The 25889-nt window shown below is 46.2% G+C and overlaps 2 protein-coding genes across 7 annotated transcripts in view; both read right to left on the minus strand.

The window, feature by feature from the left end:
* bcor (BCL6 corepressor) overlaps positions 1–4648 on the minus strand; it is a 37097-nt gene extending 32449 nt beyond the window's left edge. For 2 of the 3 annotated variants that reach the window (XM_085920210.1, XM_085920211.1), the window contains exon 1: positions 3910–4647. The gene's annotated coding sequence lies outside the window, so the exon portion shown is untranslated. Of the gene's footprint in view, positions 1–3909 lie in introns of all 3 variants that reach the window. The other variant, XM_085920212.1, reaches the window with a different exon arrangement.
* Positions 4649–16002: 11354 nt separating this feature from the next.
* LOC147050722 (cyclic AMP receptor 4) overlaps positions 16003–25889 on the minus strand; it is a 74687-nt gene continuing 64800 nt past the window's right edge. For all 4 annotated transcript variants that reach the window (XM_085920520.1, XM_085920519.1, XM_085920517.1 and 1 more), the window contains 2 exons: positions 25198–25345; positions 16003–19344 (listed from right to left, as the gene is read on the minus strand). In XM_085920520.1, coding sequence (XP_085776646.1) covers positions 19174–19344; positions 25198–25345 — 319 coding nt within the window. In that variant the 3' untranslated portion in view covers positions 16003–19173. The remainder of the gene's footprint in view (positions 19345–25197; positions 25346–25889) is intronic.

A 25889-nucleotide genomic window follows, 5' to 3' on the forward strand; every position in this document is an offset into this window, starting at 1 on the left:
GTTTCATGGCGAGGTCCCGGGAGGCCGGCACGGAGCATAGCTTCAATCAAACCGTGACGTCTCCTCCGGGAGCTGCGCAGCGGCGCCTGGAAAACCGATCTCTCCTCGGCTTTTGTTCACACGTAGGCCGCCTCGGCAGCGGCGAGCCTGTTGTCTTCCATCCAGGCGTGACAACGGAAAAAAAGAGCCCGCGTCTCCGACTAGAGACATGAAACACAACACCGTCCTTTTCGGATTTTATTAATTTCGCCCCCACCGCTCCCCCCCTTCCGCCTCCAGCCCCCCGCCTAGCCTTACTTGCGGAGCGCTGCCAAAGCGCCCGCGTGCTTTTATTGATGTGCTCAATCAGGGGGAGCTATTCCGTGCGTGGCCCTTATTGATTCCAGATTAGAAAAGCGGACAAACAGAAGGTTAATTGCTTTAAAATGGGGGGTGAGCACGGTTGTCGCTAAACGGCGACGCGACGATTCCGCTCATTCACTTGGCGCGTCTCTTTTGAAAAAGACAAACTATTGTCTGATTTACATAAAAATAAAAACATTCCCAGTGTGTGGCCCCCCTTCAGCCGAGTGAAAATATGCTCATTTGAATTAATGTGGAAAGATAAGGCTCAGACGCGTGATTGCATTTTTATAATTAATACAAGTCAGTTGTGCTAATTGAATTAGTGCATAATGAAGCTACTTTAGCTGCAAGGGGGAGGGCGTGAATCACCTGGAAAGTGCGCACTTTCTTTGACAAATAAAGGCACCGTGATGCAATGGCTTCCGAGGAAGCGTGAGGTCATGTGACGTGACGGCAAGTCAATCCCCTCCGCCCTCAATACTGCGCCTCAGACCCCCTTGTTCCAACACCTGGAAAACACATCAGCCCCCGCACTGACCGCGCAGTGGAAAATGACAGTCGCACTATAAATAAGCAGCGCGCAAAATGCCAAGTATTTGGGTTTGCGCGTCTGCGCTCGGTCCAAAGACCAAAAAAACATTCCCGGCCCAGCAGGCTGGGCTTCAGAGTTTTTCAGGTTATTGGAGGGAACAGACGGGATGACATTTGACAGCAGATTATTTTGGTAGCTGCAGATGACCTATACTTGTATGTGTTTTGGCTAGCAACACCGCGAGGCCAACCCAAGAACGCTGAGCAAGATGGCAGCCTGCGTTTGAGTCATCAGACTGGGCAGGCCAACTGGTACAAAAAGTTTGAGGGATCACGCCGCCCTGCCACAGCCGCGCACGTAAATGAACACGTCGACTCTGGCGGCTGCATTCTAGAGCAGACAGGTGTGTAATCTCACATAGCCATCTTTGCGCTACGTGCGCGGTTTATTTGTGGCCGGAGCGGGAAGTGACTGCAATCTTAAACAATGCCGTGCTTCCCCCCCAACCCTTAAGAGATTAGCGCGGATGCTATTTCACAATATCGATTTACCGCCACCAGAATTCACCGGGGTAGCAGCCCACGTTAACCTTGCCAAACTACACCCGCGGTTAACCCTTTATGGGGGGGGAACCAATCTTGTTGCCATTAGCAGGTTCTCAAAATGAACCTTGCATGCCTCATTTAGACGTGATTTTGCTTAGCCAAAGAAAAATAAGACAGTGGAAATTCGGGTTCAGCAATTTATAATGAACGACATATATGAGGCTAGCCCACATTAACCACGAGGATAAAAGTTAGCATCTTGGTTATAGTTTAAGCTACAGCAAACTATTTGGCCACGATGTACAGAATTTTGGCATGACGGTACATCAAGTCAGCGTCATAAGGCTTCAACGAGGGCCCTTCGGTTTCTTCTTTGGTTTTCTATCCGCTCCATAAATAAGGTTTGTATTGCGATGACGAACTACCGACGAACCTTTGTCATAAATCTAATTTATCCTGTTGTGAAAATTTGAAAATGTGAAAGTGACTCTATCCAAACGATTTATATCATCTTTTTCTCCACTACACTTGTCAAGTTATGAACATTTGAGGGAACGCCATGGAGTACCACGTGCCTCGACTCAAATGGTTGGGTAGGTTCAGTGGTCACATACGGTTTTCCTGCGCAGTGTTTTGCAGTACAATAAACTGCGCCATACCGTAACACTTTTCTGGCTGGCTCGCATCATCTTCTTCCTCCCAACAATGTTCACTTGCGAACCGGACTGGCAGACACTAAAAATAACGACAAAACTAATGGTCTGAAGTGTTATCGCGGTATACGGATAAGCCATTTACTCGGTTAGCCCTAAAACCCCCACCACGTGATACATTTTGTTTACCCGATCAGAAGAAGCACTTTTCGACTAAATCGAGACAGCTTAGCAATTTTTATCATCTTTTTTTTCCGCAACTAATCCTTTGTTGGATTTTTGCGTGAAAAAGTAGGCTCGCCCCGCACTTTACGATCTTCCCCTCGATGTCAAGGTTTGCTTTAAGCACATTTAACCTTTTATTCATGTGTCAAAGCCCCCTGATGCCTCCTCCACCTCCTACCCCCTCTGTGCCTCGATCACTTAATCCTCCCCCTCATAAAAAGCAGAGGTCCCAACACGAGGCCCCCGGCGCTCCCAAACCTGCCTTGCTGCAGCAGACGCATGCATTTACAGCCCTGCCGGTCCGACGTGGATTGGCTGCTTACGTGAGGGGGGGGGGGGCGAGATGGTGGGGGGTGGGCTTGCTGAAGCTTGAGCTCTTACGGCCGCCTCCCTCACTAAGCTCGTTAATGAGCTGGAGCCAGCCAATACGAGGCGCATCGATCGTCCTAAGAGAGCGTCCCCCTAATTAGTGCCCGGGTGGCTCTAGGACAGAAGGCGCTGGGCGGCGCGGGACGACATGACGTGGGGGTGGTTTTGAGGGGTGGGGGGGGCATGTGTCGAGTGGAGCTCTACTCGGAAGAACTAGCTCACCCAAATCGCGGAGGCGGCGATCGTTGGCGCCCGCTTCGCGTGCAAAACCAAAATAAAACCTGCGATTAATAATACAACAATGGAAGGGGATGAAAGTGGCTGAGAGCTCAAGCAGAGATTAAGTGACAAAAATAGAGGTGGGGAGTTTATTTTTTTAAAGGGGGGGGGGTTCTTTGGGATGAAGCGGAGCACGAGAACGAGGCCCAAAGTCACAAAGAACACACCTGCTAGACCTTGATCCACGCATGCATGAGTGTCTGTGTGTGTTGTGTACACAATGCCGCACGCGCACATTTCCTTAACAGCTTCGAGGCTGACGAAAGCCGCCGATCAACGTCCACTCCTGTCCAAACAAAACAAACACGCGCGCGGTCCGGTGACGGAGCCACAGTCGCGCACGCGCACGCAAACACTGCGGGGATGCCCTCCAACTGAACCTTTTTGGCAGGGCGAGGCTGGCTTCCGTAACCTTGTTTTTGAGCGGCACGGGTTCCGTGTGCGCGCACGTTCACGCGCACCCCACCACTACCCACGCATTGAAGACACTCGGTCACACGACACAGAGTGTGAAAACGCTGAATTTATTCACCGTGGCGGACCGCCTGGCACTCGCGCCCCGGGGTCCGCTTGACAAGACAGCCGCGGGTGGGAAGGGGAGTGTGGGGAGGGGGGGCCAAGCTCACGGCCGGACCGGACCCAACCACTCGCGCGCGCTCGTGTGTGTGTGTTATTTATCAAGCACATGCCATTGCCCCGCTGAAAACACACAAAGACCACCCTATGCGCTATTCTTAGAAGTGGCCCGTTCCGCTCCCAGTGTGCGCACACCACCAAGCAACCACCACCATCACCACCAAGGCAGACTTCTTGTGATTTTCGGATCCATCACGAGGTCCCTTACTTTTTTTCTTCGCTCTCTCTCGCACTCTTTTTTTTTCCACAAGCGCGCACGCGCGGGCAGGATAGTCCAAAAACAATTAAAAGCTTATAAAAGTAGAAATAATGGCGTTCGTCTCACCTGGATAATTCGGCGTCACTCCCAGCAAACTTGTGCCGTTTTTTGTCCTCGTTTTACCAAGTTAAAAAAAAAGTGTGGATCCGGTTATCCGCTTGAAATGAATTAAAAAAAAAAACTAGAGGAAAGTCATCCTTTTGAGAAAAGTTGAGTTTCTAGTTCACAATCAAAGGCGATTCTGTTCAGTTTAAAATCCCGTGAGGCTTTCTTGAAGGGTCCGCGAAAGAACCGGTCGGCCCACCGACGAGATACAGGTGGCGACGTCCGCGGGGAAATTAACTGAGATCGGCCGAAACTCGCGGCGGCGACGGCGGCAGCAGCAGCGCCATGTTAGCTTTGAGCGGAGCACGCCGTCCTACTCGGCTTTCGTCTCCGTCACTCCATGGCGGGTGGCCGTCCGGCCGCGCGGAGTCCGTCCGTCCTGTCGTCTGCCCTAATGGGCCGGCTGCGCTCGAGAAAGCCGGGGATGGGGGGGGGGGGGGTCTTAGGTCCGGAGATAGTTCCGCCTCGCGTGGCGCGGTTCCCCTCTTCAGTACGGCACCGAAGAAGAATTAATTAGAAGAAGCCGGCAAAAGACAGTGAAGAGGGAAAAAGAAGCGTCGGTGGAGTGAAACACGGGCAGCCCGATCGGACGGAGCCTCGCACGGAGCCGTACGTAGGTACGGGGAGTGCCGCGCGATGTGCTGGCTGAATGCTGTCGAGACCGAGCGACTCGCTCCACTCCCACTCGCGCAGACGCTACCCAGAAGGCCAGTCGGGAGACCGCAATTAGCATAAGCCTCCAAGCGCACACACACACACGCGCGCACACACATGCGCACACACATCAGAGAGACGCTGACGCACACACAGACACACACAAACACTCGCACACACGCGAGCTCCGCGGAAACTGGAAAACAGCAATAGGCGAGGCATTTAGCGGCGCAACATGAAAGTTGGTGCCATTACGACGAGAAGCCAAATACAATCGAACGGAAAAGTGGCAGGAGAGCACCAATGTTGTTGTGCTTTACCAAAGTGGTTTCAGAATTACACTTTATAAAAACGGTTTATTTCTTTTTTCTTTCATTGGGTTTTATACAACACAAGTGCTATTTGTCCCAATTAAAAAATACGATTGCAAACTGTTTGAAAAAAAATAATGACGGATTAAGCACATTCTCTTTCAATCCAATATAGGTATTGATTTGAAATATGAATGATTTGTGTTGACCATGGAATGAATTCAACTCATAAGTGAAGGCACCACTGTTGAAGAGGTTTAAGTCCCACACCCAACACCACAGGATAATCACTCAGCTGAAATCCATCCAACGCCCTTGCCGATCGCAGGGATGCTCATATTTGGCCAGATTTGAGGTATGTGCGTACCCTGCTTTACAGCAATGTCGCAACAGGGCACGCAACCCAAGGCAATTTCCGAAGAACCCCCACGCCCCATTTTCACCCCATATATGTATCTCTGAAAAGGCCAATGATATAACATGGCAGTGCTGTAATGACAGGGTGTCGGGAATCCCCCGCAAAGGGCCCCTTACTGCATATTGCTGGCTGGTCATTCGTAGAGGGGGGGGGGGGGTGGGGGGGGGGGTGTCCCACAAAGACATGGCTGAGATTGGTCCATATCAACGACACAACTGAAAACCCCCACATAGACTGCAGTGACACATCGGGATTTGGGAATCTACCTTGGGGCCCCCTTCGAGCAGCTTGTTGTCAAACACACCACCAACAACAAAAAAGAGGCAAGCAACACAGGGAATGCAAAGAGGGGAAGAAAGCAAGAGGATGAAAAGAAAACGTGTGATAGTTTTAAGTAGTGGTTGTAGCTCGGAGGGGAAATTCACTGTTCTAGTCGTCTCCTCAATGAAAATAACACAAAGCAAGAATATGCCAAAATGCTAAGACAATTAAAAATCTAATAGATCTTAAAAATGTGAAAAATATTCAAGCTATTAGCTTTTTTTACTTGAAATAAATAAAAAATATTTTTTATTTGAAATATATTTGAAGGTCCTTAATAATGTGCATGGTAATTAGCGTGCGGGATATTGAGGTAACCTGATATTAGCGTTTCCCTCCCAGGGGGAATCAGTTTAACGTAACTGATATTTAAGTTGTGAGAGTCCCCACATAAGCAGGAAACATCAGAATGATATTTATTCAGTATGGTGTACGAAAGGATTTCAGTATTCTTTATGAGCATGTTTTAGTATTGTGTATGAGTGCAAAAAAAAAGTCAGTCATGTGCATGAGAGGTAATTCTGGATTATGTCTCTCATAAATACAGTACACCACATACATCAACACGACAATCGTGAATCTCCTCCCTAAAGTCATGCCTGTTGTTGAACGGAGATCGAGCTAAGAGAGGCAACGTGAAGCAGCGGGGCAACCTGATTGACTATTGTTTCACATAACAGAGTCCGTCGCTCGGCCGACATCGATGTTGTAAGGATTTGCCATCGTAAATACTGAATATTTACAATCGCTGCCGCGACTGCTTTCTGAGCTGAACAGGGAGGAAATATAACCCTTGACATACCGCACACCCCAGAATAATCACTCAGGATAATGTTTTATTTTGGTCCTTCCTTGTCTTGTATCCTTAAATATCATTGCCAGACAAATGAGCAACCACACATGGAATTCCAATGGACCAGGTAGTGATCATACCCACTTTTGCAGATGGAAAAGTGTCATGAAGGTACTGCACAGTTGACTAGGGGGTGTAATTAGGGCCACCTGAAACATGAGAGACCTCAGGTTCGATTCCCCTTGAGTGCCAACAAAGGTACTCAAGGTTGATGTGTATAGAAGCATGAGTATAAGTTACAAACGTGGGCTTTTTGTGTGTGTGTTTGTTGCTCATCAGACTAATTGAGCCATGGTGGCCTAGTGGTTAAGTATATGACCTATGACCTCAAAGGCTACAGGTTTGATTACCTGGACTAGCATAGGCACTCACAACTGTACTTGTTTTATTGTTTGCTAAGGTTATTTATTGTTTATTGTACCACAAGGAAAGTATTTTGTTGCATTTAATTGAACAATGACAATCAAGGGAGGCATTCCATTTCAAATGCCCCAAGTTCCCTTGAGCAAGGTGCTAATGTTGTCTTGATAACTTTAAAGGTAACAAGTAATTGAATCAGGGATTCCCAAACTGAGGGTCCAGGGGCTAAAATGGGTAAATTTCACATATTTATGCCAAAACTTGCATGATCTTATACAATTTATTTTTTCACATTTCCAAATAAAGTGTCACTTTTTTTTCCTAAACCGGCTGTGATCTGTGAGGCATGAGGCAGCGGAGATGGAAGCGGGGGGGGGGGGGGGGGGGGGGGGGGGGTGTCCGCTCAAGGCTGGGGCACATCTGTTAAGGCTCCCATGTCAAGTGAAGGAGGAGGAGGAGGCTGAAGCCTGAGGTGTGTGCGCATGATGTGCATGCGTGTTGGTGGAACGGACAGACAGGCAGGCGGGCAGGAAGACAGTCACAAAGACAGGCAGTCGGGAGCAGAGTAGGAGTCGGAAAAGAGGAAGACTTGGCAAACCCAGGCTCTGGCTGCTTTTCGACCACAGCTGTTGAAAGTAGGAGTTGCGGCAGGCAGTAAGCGCGGCTCTCACGTGTGCGAGAACAAAAAAAGGGAAGAAAAAAAAAACCCCAGCAAGGCTCAACTCTGACGGCAAACTGTTTTGCCGTCGGGAGTTTTTTCCCCCCCTTTCTTTTTATGTGAGCATAGCGGGAGGACAAGCGGAAGGTCTTTGAGACGAGAAAGGGGGTGGGGGGGGGGGCGGTTAGCTTGCACACAATGGTGCAACTTCTATGAAACGCGTGAGCAACGACAGGGTTGTGTCCAAGTCAGTTTTCACAGACAGACAGCCTCGATCTACTAAACTCAGTTTATTTTTTGATAGATATCAAAGTCAAGGCCTGGGGGCCAGGTCTGGCCCGCCAGATCATTCTGTCTGGCCCACCAGATCATTCTGTCTGGCCCGCCAGATCATTCTGTGTGGCCCGTGAACGCAAATCATGTCTGTCAACGTCAATGATCTTGGCTTAAATCTGTAACAAAATGTTTGTCATGTGTAATAAATATGCTTTTTTTTATATTTCAAAAGCAACTCGAACAACAATTGAACAAAATGTTATCATTGACATGTGATTTCAAAGCTATTAATCTATTTATTTGATTGGACTGTCACAACTGCCCTGCACGGGAAAGCGTATCTACAAAGTAGCTCACGGCCTGAAATTTCAAATCATGTGTGATAATGACATTTCTCTTTTCAACAGAAAAATGTCACTCTGCATTGAAACACTTGGCCTCTTCGTTTTGTCCCCCCCCCTCACGTTTGCTCATTAATTGTCATCACAGGCAGGAAGAATAGTCACGCAGTGTGACATTTACAGTCATGGCTAGTGAGCAGCCACGGCACAAACAAGTCATCTACAGTGCAGCCACGCAGTCAACAAGGCCGTTGTTGCTAGTCCAATGAAAAACACAAGGTCGAGATTTTTACATTAATAAACCCTGGAGGTCATTTTAAAAAGGGGCTCCATTTTGCGTTGTAAAATGCTGACTTAGTGCAGACCTTGTTGTTGTTTAGCGGGGTCATTCCTTTTTGTTCAAGTTTACGGCTGGTGACTGTGAGTTTTCGCAAATGGCTCCATCCTCAAAAACACCCTAAAAGTTCAAGGCTGCAAGAGAGACAAGATATTGGGATTGTCTTGCAAATGTTTTTTTTTCTTTTTTTAAACTGAAGGCAAAGCAGCACTCAAGTTTGGCACCATCTTCACCCCTTGGCAAGGTGTCTTCGCACTCAGCCATGTTGGACCTCATCCCTGTTTCCCTCGCACTGACTTTTTTTTTTTTTACACATGCCAGCCCCTCAGTGTTAATATGTCACGGGTGTCTACTGTCACTTTCGATGAGTGTGCTACCATTATGGTTGGACCCATGCCAACAAGCTTAGATCCTTAGGGTTGGATGCATGAGCTGGTCCTCGCAGTCCACGACGCTCACCCCTTATGATGCCAGTCAATTTAGAGGTTGTTGAGGGTACTACCATCTCTCACTTTGCGATGTATTGTGTCAAAAAGTAGGCTCAAGGATTCTAGTTGGAAGAACCCCCTTTAATAGGCAACCCCTATGTGAGGGTCTCAAGACATATTCCAATAAAGGTGGGTCTTTGGAAAGCTTGACTACTAATCCCGTGATTTATGTGCTTTGTTGATTCTTGACTTTCTTTCTGAGTATGCAGCATCAAACATTGGGAGGCCAATTAACCTTCAGTTAGAAGCCCCGTTAGGACACATCGGATAGGTCACTCCTGTGTTGTTGGCTTCAGGCATATGCCAACAGGTCTGTCTCGTTGACTTCTAAGTTACCGAGCCATGCTTACCGAGCCATTTCCATATTGAGGTTGTGAGACTAGTTGAACTTCAGTCAAATGGGGTCAAGTTACAAGGACCCCTGGATAGGTGGCCCTTGTGTGACGAATCCCAGAGACGTGACAAAAATTCAGTCTGTTTGAAGTTCTTGGCCACCAAACCAATGACCTTGACTGTTTGGTGTGGTCAGTTTCATTCTCTTTGTACTCCAGGTAAGTTGCCAAGCGTATCCTTCTCTTCCAGGTAGTGTCAAATGTTGCAAGCTTGGGAGGTCTACTACTTGGCCACTGCGCCTTTTCCAGGTTGAGGTCTGCAGCCTGTCCTTCACTTGCAGGTGGTGTTGAATGTTGCAAGCTGGTAGGGAGGACAGTCCACCTCCAGTTGGAGTGACCTTTCCAAAAATGACCCTTCGAAAGATGAACCCACCGAACGAGAGTCTCCTGGGAAGGGTGAATGGGTGCACCCTGTGTGGCCTTGTTATCACCCTTCTTGGGGGGGGGGGGGGGGTAATGGCAGTTGTGCAGATTCTGTCATCAGTTAGCTTGGCATGGTTTACATGATTCTAAACCAAGAAAGTCTCTGAGGTGAATTTGGCGTAGAAAATGGCTAAAAAAAAAAGGCCAATAAAAGAATTCAATAATCCAAACGGATTGCAATGTTTTCAAGAGATCCTTCATGTTTCACCCTCCTGGTCCTGGGTCAAGCACTCGCTGGAAAACTGGATTCTAGAATGACTGTAGCCTTCTTCCGCGAAACAGAACCCGCCCCCCCCCCTCCAGCTTTGCCGAGAGCTGGTCAGAGAGGCATCAACAGCTGCGCTTTTTACGACCCTGAGCGACGTCGGCGGTTTTCAAAAAGCCCGCACGTGTCTTTTTGAGTCGGAGCGCAGCGAGCAGGAATGTACTTGAAAGTCCGCCGTCCTTCCATCTCCCGCCACATGTGTCCTCCGTGCACGGATTCAGGTGCGCGCCTCGTAAAAAATAAAAAAATAATAAAAAGAGCAACTCGTTGTGTACACACGCAGGGATCGAGACGGGAGCACCCCAGCGAAGGCGCGACGCCCTGGGAGGTCGCAGTGATCCCGCCATCTGTTGCCGCAATCAGACTGGAGCACTGGACTGGCTGCACATTCGCACAAAAACACCCCTTTGGTAAATATACGCATGCTGTCCTCAAAAACACACGCGCGCACACACACACACATACACGCGCGCACACGCACATTCACGGTGTGAGTGGGCTGACACACATTCAGTAAGGGCTGCCTGCCAACATAAAACACACCCCCACACGCACGCACACCCAGGCTCAGATTGCAGGAAGCTCTTTGCACGCAGGTCAGGCCGCAGCAGCCGGGACTAATCAGCACGATCCACCTGCAGATTGTTATGGATCGCTTAGTGCAAGTCACACGGGCGCAAGCCAACGCACGAAATCCTCGCCGCGCACACGCACTGATGTCGGCTGGCCGGCCGGCCGGACTGACGGCCGAGCGCAGAGCCTCGTGGACGTTGCACGATCACGAGGCTCATTTGTTTTAATTCATCACAGCTGTCTCCCGGCTGTGGCGACCATTTTTTCTTCTTCTTGCGCAATCCTCAAGCAAAGGCGACTGGTTGAGTTGACCTACAAATCCAGCTACCTTATTATTTTTATCAGATTATAATTAATTATTGATTTGATGTAGTACAATTGAGGACTACGTTGCTTAAAAATTATAACAACCATTAACTTAAAAGCATTTTTTCTCAGTCATATTTTCGGTTGTAAGATTTTTCATAATGACTCATAACGCCAAACTATTTCTCTGCAACTGAAAACGTGACAACTTGTTTAAGCCCCTTTTTGCCCTTCTTTATGGGTTAGGTCTAAAACCCTTCATGTAACAAAGCTTATTGTTGCTAATTTCCAGAAACCGTGATCAGTCATCATCTCCATCCATGGCCACACCCACTTCTGAAAATATTCGAACGATCACCCCAATATTTTGTATTTAATGGACATTGAGTCTTTTCCTCCCCATAGGCACTCATTATCTCATTCACTACCAGCCAAATAAAAACAGATCTTTGACAGCAACAGAAAACCTTGCCAAAATGTGATAGACTGCTTGATTGTATCAAAAAATATACGTTTGCCTATGGGAGTGAATGAGTTATTGTGAAAACCGTAACATCACCTGAAAAACCACAACCAATCATCACCAAACATTTATTCGGACATCTCATAACCACATCAGCCCCCAAAAATCTAAAATGATTGTCCCAATATTTGGGATTTTATGGGCCTATAAGAGTTTTCCTCCACATTGAAAAAGATGACAGTCACTTGATGACAGAAAATTGGGATTAATCGTCACCCAAATTTATGCAGACATTTCTACTTAGGTCAACTTCCACCGCTGCAAATATTAGAACGGTCACACCACAATTTGATATTTTATAAATATTAATGCCTTCATCTCCAAAGGCGCTCACTTTAGCTTAATGTTGCCGAAAGAGGAAAACACTTCAAGTCCATAAGATACGACGATAAAGGAAAATAAGAATTTCTAAATGCTTAAAGATCGGCCCCAACATCGAGAGCGGTGAAAAGATTCCCGTTTTCCTCTGTTGTGAAGTCATTAACTACGTTTAATTTGCCTTGCAAGGACTCAGCTTGTGGGTTCGTGAAAGGACATGCTGAAGAAAAACAACAACAAAGACAGCTTCCTCCTTTTTTTTTTTTTTTTTTCTTGCAGCGCCGCACGTGCACGCATAAGCACACGCGCCCCTCCCCCCTCCTCCTCCTCCGGTGTGGCGCTAACCGGTTGTTCCCCACAGGCGCACCACGCTGAGTTAGCGCGGCCTCGCTGGGGATAATTACAGGCAGGCTCGGCGGGGCGAGCCAGGCTCCCGGCCAAAGAAGAGGAAAGAGAGAGAGTGAGCGAGAGGGATGGGCCTATAGATTAGGATCGAATCGATAGACTGCTATACGTTCATCGATACAATCAATCAAAGGGGGGTAACACGCGATTAATTAGATGCACACGTTCACGTGTGAGGATCATTCTTAGCTGCAATTATTTATTGCGTGAGAACACATTTATATTCTCGTATTCTTCTTTTCTTTTAAAAGACAACTTTAGTTGCATTATATTACGATTTTTAAGCAAAAATACAATTGAAATTTTATTTTCTCGGTTGCACGATCGGACCAAATTAAGCTCTCTGCGCACTTACATTTTGGAAAGTACATCAGGACATTAGGAATATTTTCTAAATTTCAGCGACGGCTCTGTCTCAATAATGCGACCAACGCGGTGTAGTTGCGCGGTCGGCGACGTGCTACGGTTGTGCGTTCGGTGGTGCGGTGCGTTGCAGTTGCGTGATAGGACAAAAATGCGCAAATGAAAAAATGCTTAAATAAGGGGTTTTGTTTTGGCTTGGCTTTCCCCCCCCCCCCCATTATTTGTAATGGGAAACCATGATTCGGAATTTGAACGATTCACTTCTCGAACAGCCTTCTGGAACGGATTGTGGTCGAAAACCGAGGCTCCACTGTACTTATAAGAGTACGATTTATCACCAATTTTTTTCTTGCAACATTTCAATGTAATTTATACATTTCTGAAAGTCCTTTTAAAAGTCCTCGAAACCTTACAACTTTGTTCTTGCAACGTTACGACTTTCTGCCTCATAATACGACAACATTTTCTCCGAATTTTCTTCACTTTTTCCCAGCGTAACAAAGATGGCAATGCTATTTTTCTCATAACTACAATTTCCCCATCAACCTTCCCATTTATTGCCGCGATTGCAAAGCATTCCTTTTCGAGTCAAACAAACAAAAGCGAAAAATCCTTCAAACGTCTCGAAGCCGAGAAGCGGCGGCGGTGGCTCAGCAGCGCAGCACGAGAAACACTCTCGCCCTCCCCCCCTCCCCTTTCCTCCGTCACGTCAGCCCCCTCCCTCCCTCCCTCCCTCCCGCGCGTCTGTCGGCCTCTGTCGAGTTCCGCTCATAACCTCGCCACCCACCCTCGCAGCTCCCCGCCTCTCCCCGCTTTCCGCTGCTGGCGGGGAACACACATACACGCACAGCGCACACACGCCTCTCTTTAGCGCTCCGCTGCGCACACACAGACACGCACACACTCTGGCTCGCCTCTGTCGCGGCGCACACACAATCGCGCACGCCTCTTTAGCGCTCAGCTCACATACGCACATTCGCACGCGCGCCTCTTTGGCGCTGAGCCGCGCACACACACACAAACAGACGCGCGCGCACACACACACACACACACACACACACACACACACACACACACACACATACACACACACACACACACACACACACACACACACACACACACACACACACACACACACACACACACACACACACACACACACACAGAGGCAGGCAGGCAGGCAGGCGGCGTCAATAAAAAGCCCAGCGATGTGAGGAGGCCGCCGGCGCTTCGCTTCGCTACACCCCCCCCCCCCCCTCCCCACCCCGCCTCTCCTCCTCCACCCCCCGCCATTGCGATTAGCGGAGGCAGGCTGGCTGGGGAGAGGCGCCCCTCAGTTATCTGGGGCGGTGGCAGGCGGTGTGTGCGTGCGCGCGCATACACGCGCGCGCGACGGACTTAACTCTTTCCAGGACGGATGCGAGGCTGTTTTGCCGCCGTTATCGCACAGGAAGCAGGACGCAGGGGCTGACGTCACGTCACGCCTCCGGGCGAGTGAACGCGGTGAGGCGCGTACACGGAGCCTTTGAACAACATTGGGACGCCGTACGTGTTTATTCCGATTTGATTTTATTAATGACGTCACGTTCTAAAAACCTGTTGATTGTACTTGATCGCCATTTTGTTTTGGGACCACAGCACCGTTTTCAAATGGGTCCATGACCTTCAAAATGTTTCATGTGTCTTGAAGAAAAAAAAAATATATAACAATAGCGTTGGCTCAATTCCATATGTTTTTTAAAAAATTGGATAACTTTGAAAAAAGGAGACAATAAATGAAGTATTCTTCCCGATATTAAAAATGAAAAGGATTCACGCAACATTTCAGCAAACTTTAGGTCACTGCCTGGAGAAAGCTAAGACAAAACTGAGTTGACCTATATTTACTTTTTTGGTTATAAAAATTTCAACTCCCTCCCCAAACATCAGGTTGTTTTTTTATTCATTCATCTTTCAGATTGCTTAAGCGTTCGCCGAGTGTCACGGGCATGCTGGAGCACACCTCAGCAGTAATTGGGCGGTAGACGGGTTACACTCAACTGGTCACCAGCCAATCGCAGGGCACACCTAAACAAACAACCATCCACACTCACAATCACACCTACGGACAATTTGGAGACGTCAATCAGCCTACCATGCAAGTTTTTGGAATGTGGTAGGAAACCCACGCAGGCACGGGGAGAACATGCAAACTCCACACAGAAAGGCCGGAGACTTGCAATCTTTTTTCTCGAAACATCATACATTTTCTTGTCTTTTGATTTTTGTAACATTGTTTGAACCGTATGGGTTTATCATAGCAGCTTTATCTTGTGACATCATCTCAATCATTGTAATGTTTTTTCATAACATTCTTGCAGTGTTATGATTTTTGTTAGAGAAAAAAAAATACCCTTTTTCTTGTGACCTTCTTGTACGCTTGCGTTTCAGTTCTGGTCAAATGAATTTTGTCGTTTGGCGGCACGCTGTCATTCTTCTGCTTCTTGTTCTCGCTGCTTGCGTCTAACGAGCACGCTGATGATTGGACGAGGCAAAGGGTAAACAGCCCCCAGTCAAAGCGGCTAATTGAACTATTTGATGTGTGGCGCTGCGCTTTGAAGCAGTGGTTGCGTGCGGGCTGTGATCTGGCTACTAAGCGAAAGCATCCAGGGAGGAGGCTGTTTGATGGCTGTACTGTAATAAACAACAGGCGGCGCTCCCGGCGGGCGGAGGAGCGCTGAGCAACCGTGGGGCCCGTGCCGAGGTGACAACGCTCCGCCTTTTTTTTTGTTTTCGAGTGTGCTGTTGCCGCTGTTCTGCCTACCCCCCACCCCTGTCCTCACCGCCTCCCTTCTCTGTGCGTCATGGCCGGACTCCAACAATGGCTCGGGTTTCTGGTGTCAGGCGCGTGCCCCCCCCACACACACACACGGAAGCACACAAACACAGATGTGACAAATGATAGGGCGACGAGGCGAGGCGAGCTAATAGTAGGCCGCGCGCCTGCCGACATGCCCGTGGGCCGCGGCTGTTAAATTGTATCCAATTACGAAGCATGGCACGATTCGAGGGGGGGGCAAATAATAATTCTTCCCGCATGACGGGGAGATTCGCTTATTTCCTCGGCCCCAGTAGCGCAAGCCGTGAAATGTTGCAGCGTCTATATGCCGTTCTTTCTTTTTCAAGCGGGTGGTGCGAATGAAGAAATCGGGATTTCTGCAGAACATGGTGTGCAGTTTTCTTTCAACAAAATCCAGTTCAGCCAATGTGCAGACAAGACCAGGCCCAACAATGTGCGACCAGTCATTAATCGTCATGATTTAAGACCATTACGCTTCTGTATCTATTTCAGTAGGTGCTGCTGTTTTGGTAAGCAATGGAGTTCAAATGAACACTCAGTTGTTAACTCTACGTGTGACAAATAGTGTCTACGAACTGAGATAATTAAAGTTAGACGACCAATTTAATGTTTCAGACAGGCATTTATTTGTCCTAAGAGGATGATACACCCGACGTATATTAAAGAGAACATATTATCCAGCTTCTGCAGACCTTGCCAATTATTTGACCGTTTGAATTAGGTGTGTTGCAACAGGGAGATATAGAAAACATGCAGCCCCTTGAGGACCGGAGTTGCCTACCCATGGCTTAGTGTATGAAATGTTGAGTTAAAATGTTTTTATTGTCATTACCAGCACTCACATCTTCCCTCCATAATATAAGCTCCACGCATGTCATCGGCAAGCAGCAAAGTTTCATTGCATGCCTGCCAGCCCACCATACACATGCACGCAATGGGGGTCATTTGGCCTAGCTTAGCCATCTAGCCATCAATAGCAAGAAAGCAGTTACTCAAGCCTACAAAATATATTTAATATTACTGTAAGACACTACCATTATGCACAGTTGGAACACTAGCTTAAATATAGAAAAAAACAAAAATGTCAACAATAAAACTTTATCAAACAACAACAATGTTAAAGTGTACCGCCCCCAATTTTTAAACAAACCAGGAAAGATTAAACGCTAATGTATTTTAACAAGCTTGCATAGCTAAAAGCTTCATTAGAATTTGTTTGACTTAAGTTCATGTGTTAATGCACTTAATTTAGGAAATCTTTCGTATACCGCAAGGAGCCCGCATATGACCAGTAATACCCTGTATTGGGAATCACGGGTTTAATTTATCGCATTTAGGCTCACAAATCCACTTGAGCACACTTTGCAAAGCCAATGTTGTTGAGAGACAGCTTTGTGTGAATGGAATAAACACTCTAAGGTTCAGCTTTGTTATGAAACATCTCTACTGCTCTTTTATTTGATCGAGGGCAAGTCAAGTCAAGCCAGCGACAGTGCCAAAAGAAGAAAAAAAAAAAAAAAAAAGGATGCAAGTCAGTGTGTGTATTGGAGTTAGATGGTGGCCAAACTGCGTCAAATTGCAAACTCAGTCGCGCGGCAGTGTCACTGACACCCGGCGGGAAAGTTCAACAGCTCGAGGGGGTGAAAAGGGGTCAAGTGTCGGGTCATTAGTTCAACTCGTCAGGAAAAGGCGAGTGACAGCGGTCACTTGACGCCGGCAGCTGCCTTTAAAAAAAACAACAACAAAATGGAAGCTGAATTTAAATGATTAGGCTGCCAATCACAGCTCGCTACCACCGACACAGGCCGTGAGATAGTGGACTAGCAGAGGCTGTTGCTAGGCACCGCTCGCCACGTGCCATAATTTACCTTTTTGTATGGACAAGGAAAAATCCCCAAGAATTTGGTGGTGTTTTTTTTTTTTCATAAGGCTGAGCAGCACAGTGACCACCTTCTTCACAGGCACATACAAAAATAGAATGTAAATTTGATCATACAATGCTTTTATAAATACAGTATAACAAAGAGAAGTAGCATTTTCGCATATATAAAAAAAATACAAAACATCTTCAAGAAATCTATCATCATTGCCCAAAGGGCAAAACACATTTTTCAAATTTTGCACTTTATTTCAGAAAAAACGAGATGTTTGTTTGACCTCTTAACTTAGCTCAGAGTTTGATGATGGACCCACATGACGAAAACGTAATGTCTTGTATCTGTGGTTCAAATTTAGAAGCAATTGAACAAAACATCTAGGGCAAGCTGTTTTTTAAGGACCATTGAGAAATTGGAAATTAAACCAAAAATGACTGCTTGAAATCAGAATGACAGACTTCTTGTGTGTTTTTAGGCATGGTGTCTTGAGACTTTCTTTTTGTGGTTCTACTCACAATATGATTATTTGATTTCATTTTGTTGAATGAAATTAGCTTCGAGGGTAGTGGCCAAAAGTGTATTTAAAGACTGTTTCAAAAACAGTACACTTTCTGATACTGCTTATGAAAACAACAAATCGACAAAACAATCAGCTTCCATTCATAAAACTGCGAAATGTCTTTAAAATGGTGTTGGATCTAATATAAATGTAACATACATGTAACATCAACATTTCTGACCACTTTGAGAGCTCAAGAACTGTTACACACAAAGCAGTGACTTGGTTTCTGAATATTTAAAGGACAGATAAATACACTAAGGATTTTCTCTGATTTTCAGACAGAAACAAAGACGTTTACAATATGATGTAATGACAGGATGTTGATTTGTGTATGCTGACACTTTGAATAATGACTGTTTGGTTTTCGACCAATCGTCATCAAAAAGGTTGCATTTCGCCGAGCCTACTAAATGGAAGCTAAATTAGCTATTAACCTTTGAATTAAGCTGATGTCAACGACCCGTGTCAATGCGAGGCTTCTTCGACATTATAAGCGTCACAGAAACGTTAGCCAACCTTAGAAGGTATTTTTTGGGATATAATTGAAATTAATGTGTTTTTTTTTAAATGAATGCACATCGAAAAATCTAACATTTTTATGACCAATGAAATTTAGTCAGTGATCATCTTTACAGTTTTGAAAAAAAAAAACCCAAAAAACAACAACCTTCACATGCGTGTTTTTTGAGGCAAAAGGAACAAATACTGTCCAAGGCAGGAAACGTGGATGCTTATTTGCCACTGTGCACCAGGCTCATGTATAAATAAGCGAGGAAGTCGTCGTGCTCCAGAATGCGTGAATTATGCGCGCGTGTGCCAGCGAGCGGCAGGCGCCAACGTTTTAAAAAGGCCTGCTTTTCCAGCACCTCTCCTGCAGAGAGGTGAAAAGGTAATTGCACCTTGTTATGATTGCCTTTCAGCGTTTTTTTTTTTCCCTCCTTCTTTTTTTCCCTCTCCCCTCCATCTTGGTGGTGTGCCAAAAGTGCGGATTGAGGGAGTCCTGGGGGCAGTGATGAGGAATGTTTTAAGACCTCGGGGATGCAGCGGAAGGAAGCCTTTTTAACACCACAAGGAGCTTTTTTTTTTTTTGTCCCGGGGTTGTGGTATTGCAGGCGGCCCTGCTCAGTATGTGTGCGCGCGCGCGTCTTTAGGATATTAAATAGTAAAGGATGGGGATTAATAATGGAACCTGACAGCTCATCTCCGGCTTCTATCTGCCTGACTTTGCCTCCAATCTTGCCTTCCATTCTCTGCCTACCTCCTTTGCCTCCCTCTCGCTTTCTAATCCACCACATTTCTCTTTGTCAGGAAACCTCCTGCTCCTCCTCCTGCCGCCGATCCTTGCCGCCTTTGTCTCCCTCAGGGCCCTCGGTCTTTCAGGGTCATGTTAGGCGCGTAGAAGAGCGTGTTGGCGTCTTCGTCGTCCTCGTCGTCGCTCAGGTCGGCCAAGTCGGCTTGGGTGTATTGCACGGTCCCGGCGTGATACTCGCCGATCCGGGTCCTGTCACACAGCCGTGACTGTAGAGCGAGCTGTGACACACACAAAGTTCACAATCATCTGAGATCGGGAGGGATAGATATCTTCATGTCTGACGCCGCGTTTTACCGGCTTAAGGCGGCCGGTTTTCCACAGGAAAATGGTACACCGAAAAAAATTCACAACGAAGAAAGGAAGTGAGAAAAGCTCAATTTTCCGCAGCAAATGGGAGCCTGTGGAGTCTAATACTGCAGAATCCACAGTAAAGGCACAGCAACAAACTGAGCCCGGGCCTATGGCATGAGTCTTCGTTGTGATTTTGTCCAAGTCAGCTCTTGGATCATTCTGAATCTCTAAAAACTGCATTGCTCAATAGACGATGTCTCGTGTTTATTTTCTGTTTGTGGCATTTCAAAAATGTTCACGAGTGGTCATGTCGTGCCGCTACCACTCTACATGCCAATTTCTGCACGTCTTCCAGACATTGAATTTAAAGTCACAAACTCTGCCAGCACGTTTTATCTCTGACAATTTTGCACAGATCAGCCGTCACATCTGTTTGCAATGAGCAATCTAGTTTTTCGGCCAGTTTGTGCATATGCTAAACTTTAGTAAAGCTTTATTTCGCTATTTGGGATTTTAGTAAAGAAGGACCAAAGGCAACATTTTGAGATTTTCCTTGAATCTCTGTCCTGTACTTACGGGACCGATGCGGTGTAATGATGCCAGTGACAAAAGAATGACTTAACATCTGAGAAAAAGTGTCCACGCCCCTTTGTTATAAAAGCATTTGTCACTGATGGATCTTATTATCCTTGAAAACACGCGTTTCAGGAATGCAGTGTGAAAAGACCTCTTGATATCTGACAATTTGGAAAGATCCTTATAGCCAAAGCCAGCCACAAAATCAATATTTGGTATTAGAGAGACACGCACAAAGTGATAGAGAAATTGTACATTTGTCGATCTTAGTTTCTTTAAAAATGCCATAATGGAATAAAGTTTCTTTTTAAATTTCCCACCAGCAGTAAAAAGCCTTGTAAATGGGATTTCATTGGACACATAGAGCCAGAAATACTGTAGACGCCATGCGCCACTTAGTCGCTGGGTGCGTCATCCACTAAAGCCTCCCTAAAAACAGATGCCTCTTTTTTTCCCTTCAGAAAACGGGTACCAACTATAATTACCCCAACTGTTCACACACACACGTTTGAGCGTTGGTGAGCCTGTTGCAAGGCTGCTGCTAACCAAAACAGCAGGACCTATCAAGGAGCACATCACTGAAGAAAAAAAATCTGAATTCTGGAGAGTTCCCTGGCTCTTTCTAGTCAGCAAATCATCCATCCATCCATCCATCCATCCATCCATCCATCCATCCATCCATCCATCCATCCATCCATCCATCCATCCATCCATCCATCCATCCATCCATCCATCCATCCATCCATCCATCCATCCATACCCATCCCCACCCATCCGTCCATCCGTCCAACCCCACCCATCCGTCCACCCATCCGTCCATCCGTCCATCCGTCCATCCATCCATCCATCCATCCATCCATCCATCCATCCATCCATCCATCCATCCATCCATCCATCCATCCATCCATCCATCCATCCATCCATCCATCCATCTATGGATTGTCTGTTGAAAGAACAGTATATCATACTATGGCTTTACAGACAATTTGGGTCAGGCACTTTCCTTAATGGCCGCAATTTGTAAAGTCCGCTAATGGGAGGCTACGTTTCAATCAGCGTTGATTTGTCTGACTAAATGGAAAATGTGTTCTGAACTCAGTGGCAGGCCCTGTGAAATTAACATTGACAGCGGATCTTTTCTTTTTTTCAATGCATTTTTTTATATTGTGGTAAAAGAGGCTAAAGCGTGTGTTGTTTGTTTCGTGGTTCATTTTGTTAGTAGAATTAATATTTTAAATATTTTAAATTCACCTTTGATGCAGATAAAGTTACAAATTATACCGCCTCATTGATTTTTTGAGCCCTTATGACAAAACGGTACATTGCAATGCAGTCTTCCTGTAAATTGCTCCGTACGTCCACAAATGGAAGCAATCGATGCACATTTTTTTTTTCACCGCTAACATTCGGGTCTTTGCTCGTTGCTATTCTAGTTGCTCACTGCTTGACTACTGTATGACACATGACGTTGTTCTGTTTTGTTCTTTCAATTTATTCAGGGGACTCCTGGAATGCTGTCCTATTCTTAGAGCCAGAGAAAGCGGTGCCAAGCCCTCTTGAAACGACTTCTTGTTTTTATTCCACCAAAGAAATTGCCTGTGAGCCTTTTACGATTCTGGTGGAAACTGACATATTTCATATGCCGCAACCCCCCATCCCTAAATCACTCAGTAGCCCCCACCACCCCAGAATGTTGTGAAAAAAAACCCATCCGTTTTTATAAAAAGACATGAAACAACAGGACCCATTATAATAAAAAAAAAAAAAGTTGCTGTAAAACGCGCCTAATTTTTTCCGTTTAGAGTTGAAGGCGACCGTCCACTACATATGGGGCATTTGGTCGAAAAACTTCAATGTTATGTTATTATATATAGAGCTATATACTAGTTGCCACAAAGTCAATATCTAATTAGACAATAAGATGGCTTTGTAAGATGTTTATTGATTTAATGTTTCACAGTTGCCTCAAAGAATTTGAACACACTTAACAACTCAGAACCACCTCAGCTGCACTTGTTTTAACAGAGCAACAGTTCTCATTTAGATGACCGCTGCATTAACGAAACTATGACGGAGAAAAGCTGAACTTTGTCAGCAAGTCACATCTCTGTAGTTTGCCAGAACTTGGGCAGTTCACCTGTCTTTCATGTCATTCATCTAAACTGAAGATGAATGTACGTATGTAGGGGAAATTGCTACTTTGGAGTATTAAGTGTGCGCTAAAGAAAGCAATACATGAACAAAAAAAGCATTGAGAAGGTTCGAGTTCAGTCCGGGTTTTTGCTTTGAACACATCACATTGGTAGGCTGACATTTAGACCATCAGATAAGGGCCTAATTACAAATAACCCTCTGATCTTGCGCACATCAGCAACATTTTTTGAGATTGCTGCTTGGTGATTAGAGACAACAAAGGAGGCATTTTATTCCCTTCCGAGAATAGTCATGGTCCAAACACCCGCAAACACGTGCCCTTCGTTTGGACAGCAACAATGGGGCTCAGAAGATGGCTTGTGGCTGATGGCGAACCCTCGAGTGATTGCCAATGGCGTTAGTTAGCCGCAAAATGACCCAAAAGACTGTTGCAATCCGGTCTCACGCTGCTCATAAATGAAAAAACAAGTCGTTGCTTGGAATGGACGAAAACAAAGCGGAAGCGCCTGCAGCCAAATGTCGTTAAAAGCGGAGGTGATGGTTGTACAATCTGCTGTTAGAACAACAGCCCCAGAGAAATATTCTTCATTTGCATACTTTGCGAGTTGGAATTATATCAATTCCTTACCACGTGCAACGTATGAAATCTGCATTGATTAGAACCTGAGGGAGAAATTACTTTGACTTTTTCACCAATGATGAGTCACCTTTGGAAGACGTGACCACAAGACCTCGGTTATACAAAACAGAGTTTACGTAGCCAATTGTCAAGCGGGCCGTATTATCCAACCCTTATGGATCCGTTTGTCAGAACTTGGGGAGTACACCTGTCAATGTCTTTCTAGTTCAAGGGGATCTAAATTCCCAATATTTTTTTTTTTTGCTGCAAGAATCAGTTGCATTTGCCAACACAAGTCAAAACACAGTAGTCTGATTAATTAGCTCGCTACTAAATTAGCTTCCTAAAATTACTAAATGAACGTCAAGCGAAGGTGTCATGGTTGCCGTTTGCCAATTTGAAAGAATGCAAAGCCGCCTGGAAAGGCGTGTGAAGGCCGAATATAGGCTGCAGAGCAAGAACGAGGAAGGCAGAAAGAGAGAGAGCTAGCGAGAGAGCCAGCGGCTGCTACGAGGGCTGATAGTGGGTTGGGGGGAAGGGGGAGCTGGCGATGAGGTGTCTGATGAAAGCGCAGATTCGTTGCGCCGAGGAAGGAATGTTTTGACGCTCTCGCAAGCGCCCACCCCCGCCGTCACCACCTCCCTGTCGCCCCCCCGCTTTCTCTCCCCCTCGCCACCGCCAATCTCGCACCTGATGTGAGGGGGGGCTGCTGGGAGTCGCATGCCAAGATGAATAACAACCGGCTGTTAGTCACGAACGCACACGGAGCCTGTCTGACTGGCACTGGCGCGTGTGTGCGTGCGGGCGGGCGCGCCGTCGCCGATTTCCGTACCCTCGTTCCCTGACACAAACATCATTTTCTCCGTGATTTACGAAGGCGCCGCGATTCCATTTCACTTGTGTTGTCTTCTTTCCCTCGCGCCCCCGCTCGCCACGCCGAAACATTGACATTTGCGTTGAAGGTCATACCACACATTCTTCTCTTCCAGTTTGTGCTCATGGCCGCTTATCAGCCTGGCTGGCGATACTGACTGGATGACAAAGAGTTGCGCGTGCGAGTGCACGCGTGTGTTTGTGCGTTGGAAACGAAGACAAGAGACTACTTCATCCCCCGCCTCTCGTGGTTCGATATTAGCGCTGGCTCATATCCGCAAATACTGTCAATGTTGCTAGATTGAGACAAATCAGTGGGGAGCGGTATTGATCGCCGTGTTTATTGAAGTGCAGCTGACGACGATTCAAATGTGCAAACATCCTCCGTCATAACGCGGTCACCTAAAAGTGGCAAAAAGTGAGCCCAGGGATTTTTGATTTTTTTTACTAGCACAAACTTGTGATAGCGTAGCTTTCTGTACTTGCCACGGTGGACGACTACTAATGTGATACGGCTTTGGAAGTGTTGCCTATATTTTAAGCAAAAGGAGAGTGGATAAAAGCTGTATCACACGATATTTTCCGAACACTTTTTAGCGAAAATAATATGATTTTGTGGCGGGGGGGAATCTGCTGCCCCCCAATAATAGACTATTTTATTTATTTCTTGTAAAGAGAAGATGTACATTCTTTAACTTTCATAAAAGAGAGCAAAGTGGAGATGTCACAGTTTAAGCGCAACAGGCGAAGCCAATGTGCTTCCATCCATCTCTTGTCGATAAAACTGGACTGGACTTGTCGCCAGTCAATCACAGAGCACACAGAGATAGGAAACGATTTACAGTCACATTCACACCCGCTCTGGACCCACGGCTGCTTGCACTGATGTCTGGTGCGTAACAGTGACTCATCACTGACCTAGCATTTGTGTTAATTTGAGTCTTTTCTAGCGTTGCGACCAACAAATCTGCCCGACCAATGACAAGACAGGATAACAGCTGGATGTCTCCAGGAGTGGATAGATATTTTGCAACAGACATGGAAAATCTCACAAAAGAGCTACTGCGTGACAGTAAAATAATTGGGTCCAATGACATATGTGTCCATACATTACCAAAACGAGAGTAATTTAATACTAGAAAGAAGACAAATAAATGTTTTTTAAAATATACAGTAAAACACATTTAGAATGGTCGTTCCGACAATGTTTACACTGCACCTCAATCCCGATTTTTTTTACCAGTATACAATATTTGATTTTTTTCATGCAGTGTGAACAGTACTCAACATACAAATTTGGGTTACTTCATTGTAAAGCAAGGACTTACTACGCTGAGATTGACATTATATTAAAATGAAAAATTGTGGCATAAAATTTCACGTTAAATGTGCATACATGGACATCGGGACACCCTCCAAATTGTGATTTGAAACTTGATTATCAAAACTGTAACACAACAGAACATGACACAATAAATCACAATTTTGATAATCCGATCATCGTGACTGTTGAAGCAAAATAAAACAAGCAACAAAAGATGATGCAACTGACACGTACCTGCATGCCAGTGGGACTCAGTAGGCTCCACCAGTCCCGATCCAGACCAAAGACGAAGGCGTTGGCCAAGCCATGCAGTGGAGCTGATAGCACGTGCAACAGGGTGAGGGAGAATGACGGATCCAACGGGTAAAGGGCGTTGTGGAGCCTGGCGGAACACAGCGGGACAATGTTTCGTTTTAAAATCAAGTAGTTACTATGGCGACATTGATTCATCAAATGACCAGGAACTGAATAATAGCATGTGGAAATAGCGTAAACTAACATTAGCATGGGCGTTATTTTTGCCACGTCTCGCCGTCAAATGTTACAATGAAGAATGTGCTTGGCCAATGAGGGATGAGCAATGCCAATAAAATACACCAAGAGACAATCCAGCGCTAAGGCCCAGCAACAGGGTGGGCTAACATTAGCGTGTGTTTATTTTTGTCTTTTCTAGTCGTCCATCCTGAAATGTTAAGATAAGGATGGAGCCCACAAAGACAGAAGCTGCTGTGGGGGAGGGGGAGGACGGGAAAAGGCAGCGAGCGTGAGGTTGACAGATCAACCGGAAGGAAGCGCGAGGAAGACGACAAGTGAGTGACAGAGCGAGAAGGAAGGGTGAAAACGAGAGGTAATGAGAGCGAGCGTCGCGGGCGGCAAAAAAAAAAAAAAAAGGGAGAGGGGAGGGGTGGTGAGCCGGAGGAAAACGG

Source organism: Syngnathus leptorhynchus, chromosome 9 (genome assembly GCF_054491065.1).
Source record: "Syngnathus leptorhynchus isolate UIUO chromosome 9, UIUO_Slep, whole genome shotgun sequence".
Taxonomy (NCBI): Eukaryota; Metazoa; Chordata; class Actinopteri; order Syngnathiformes; family Syngnathidae; genus Syngnathus; species Syngnathus leptorhynchus.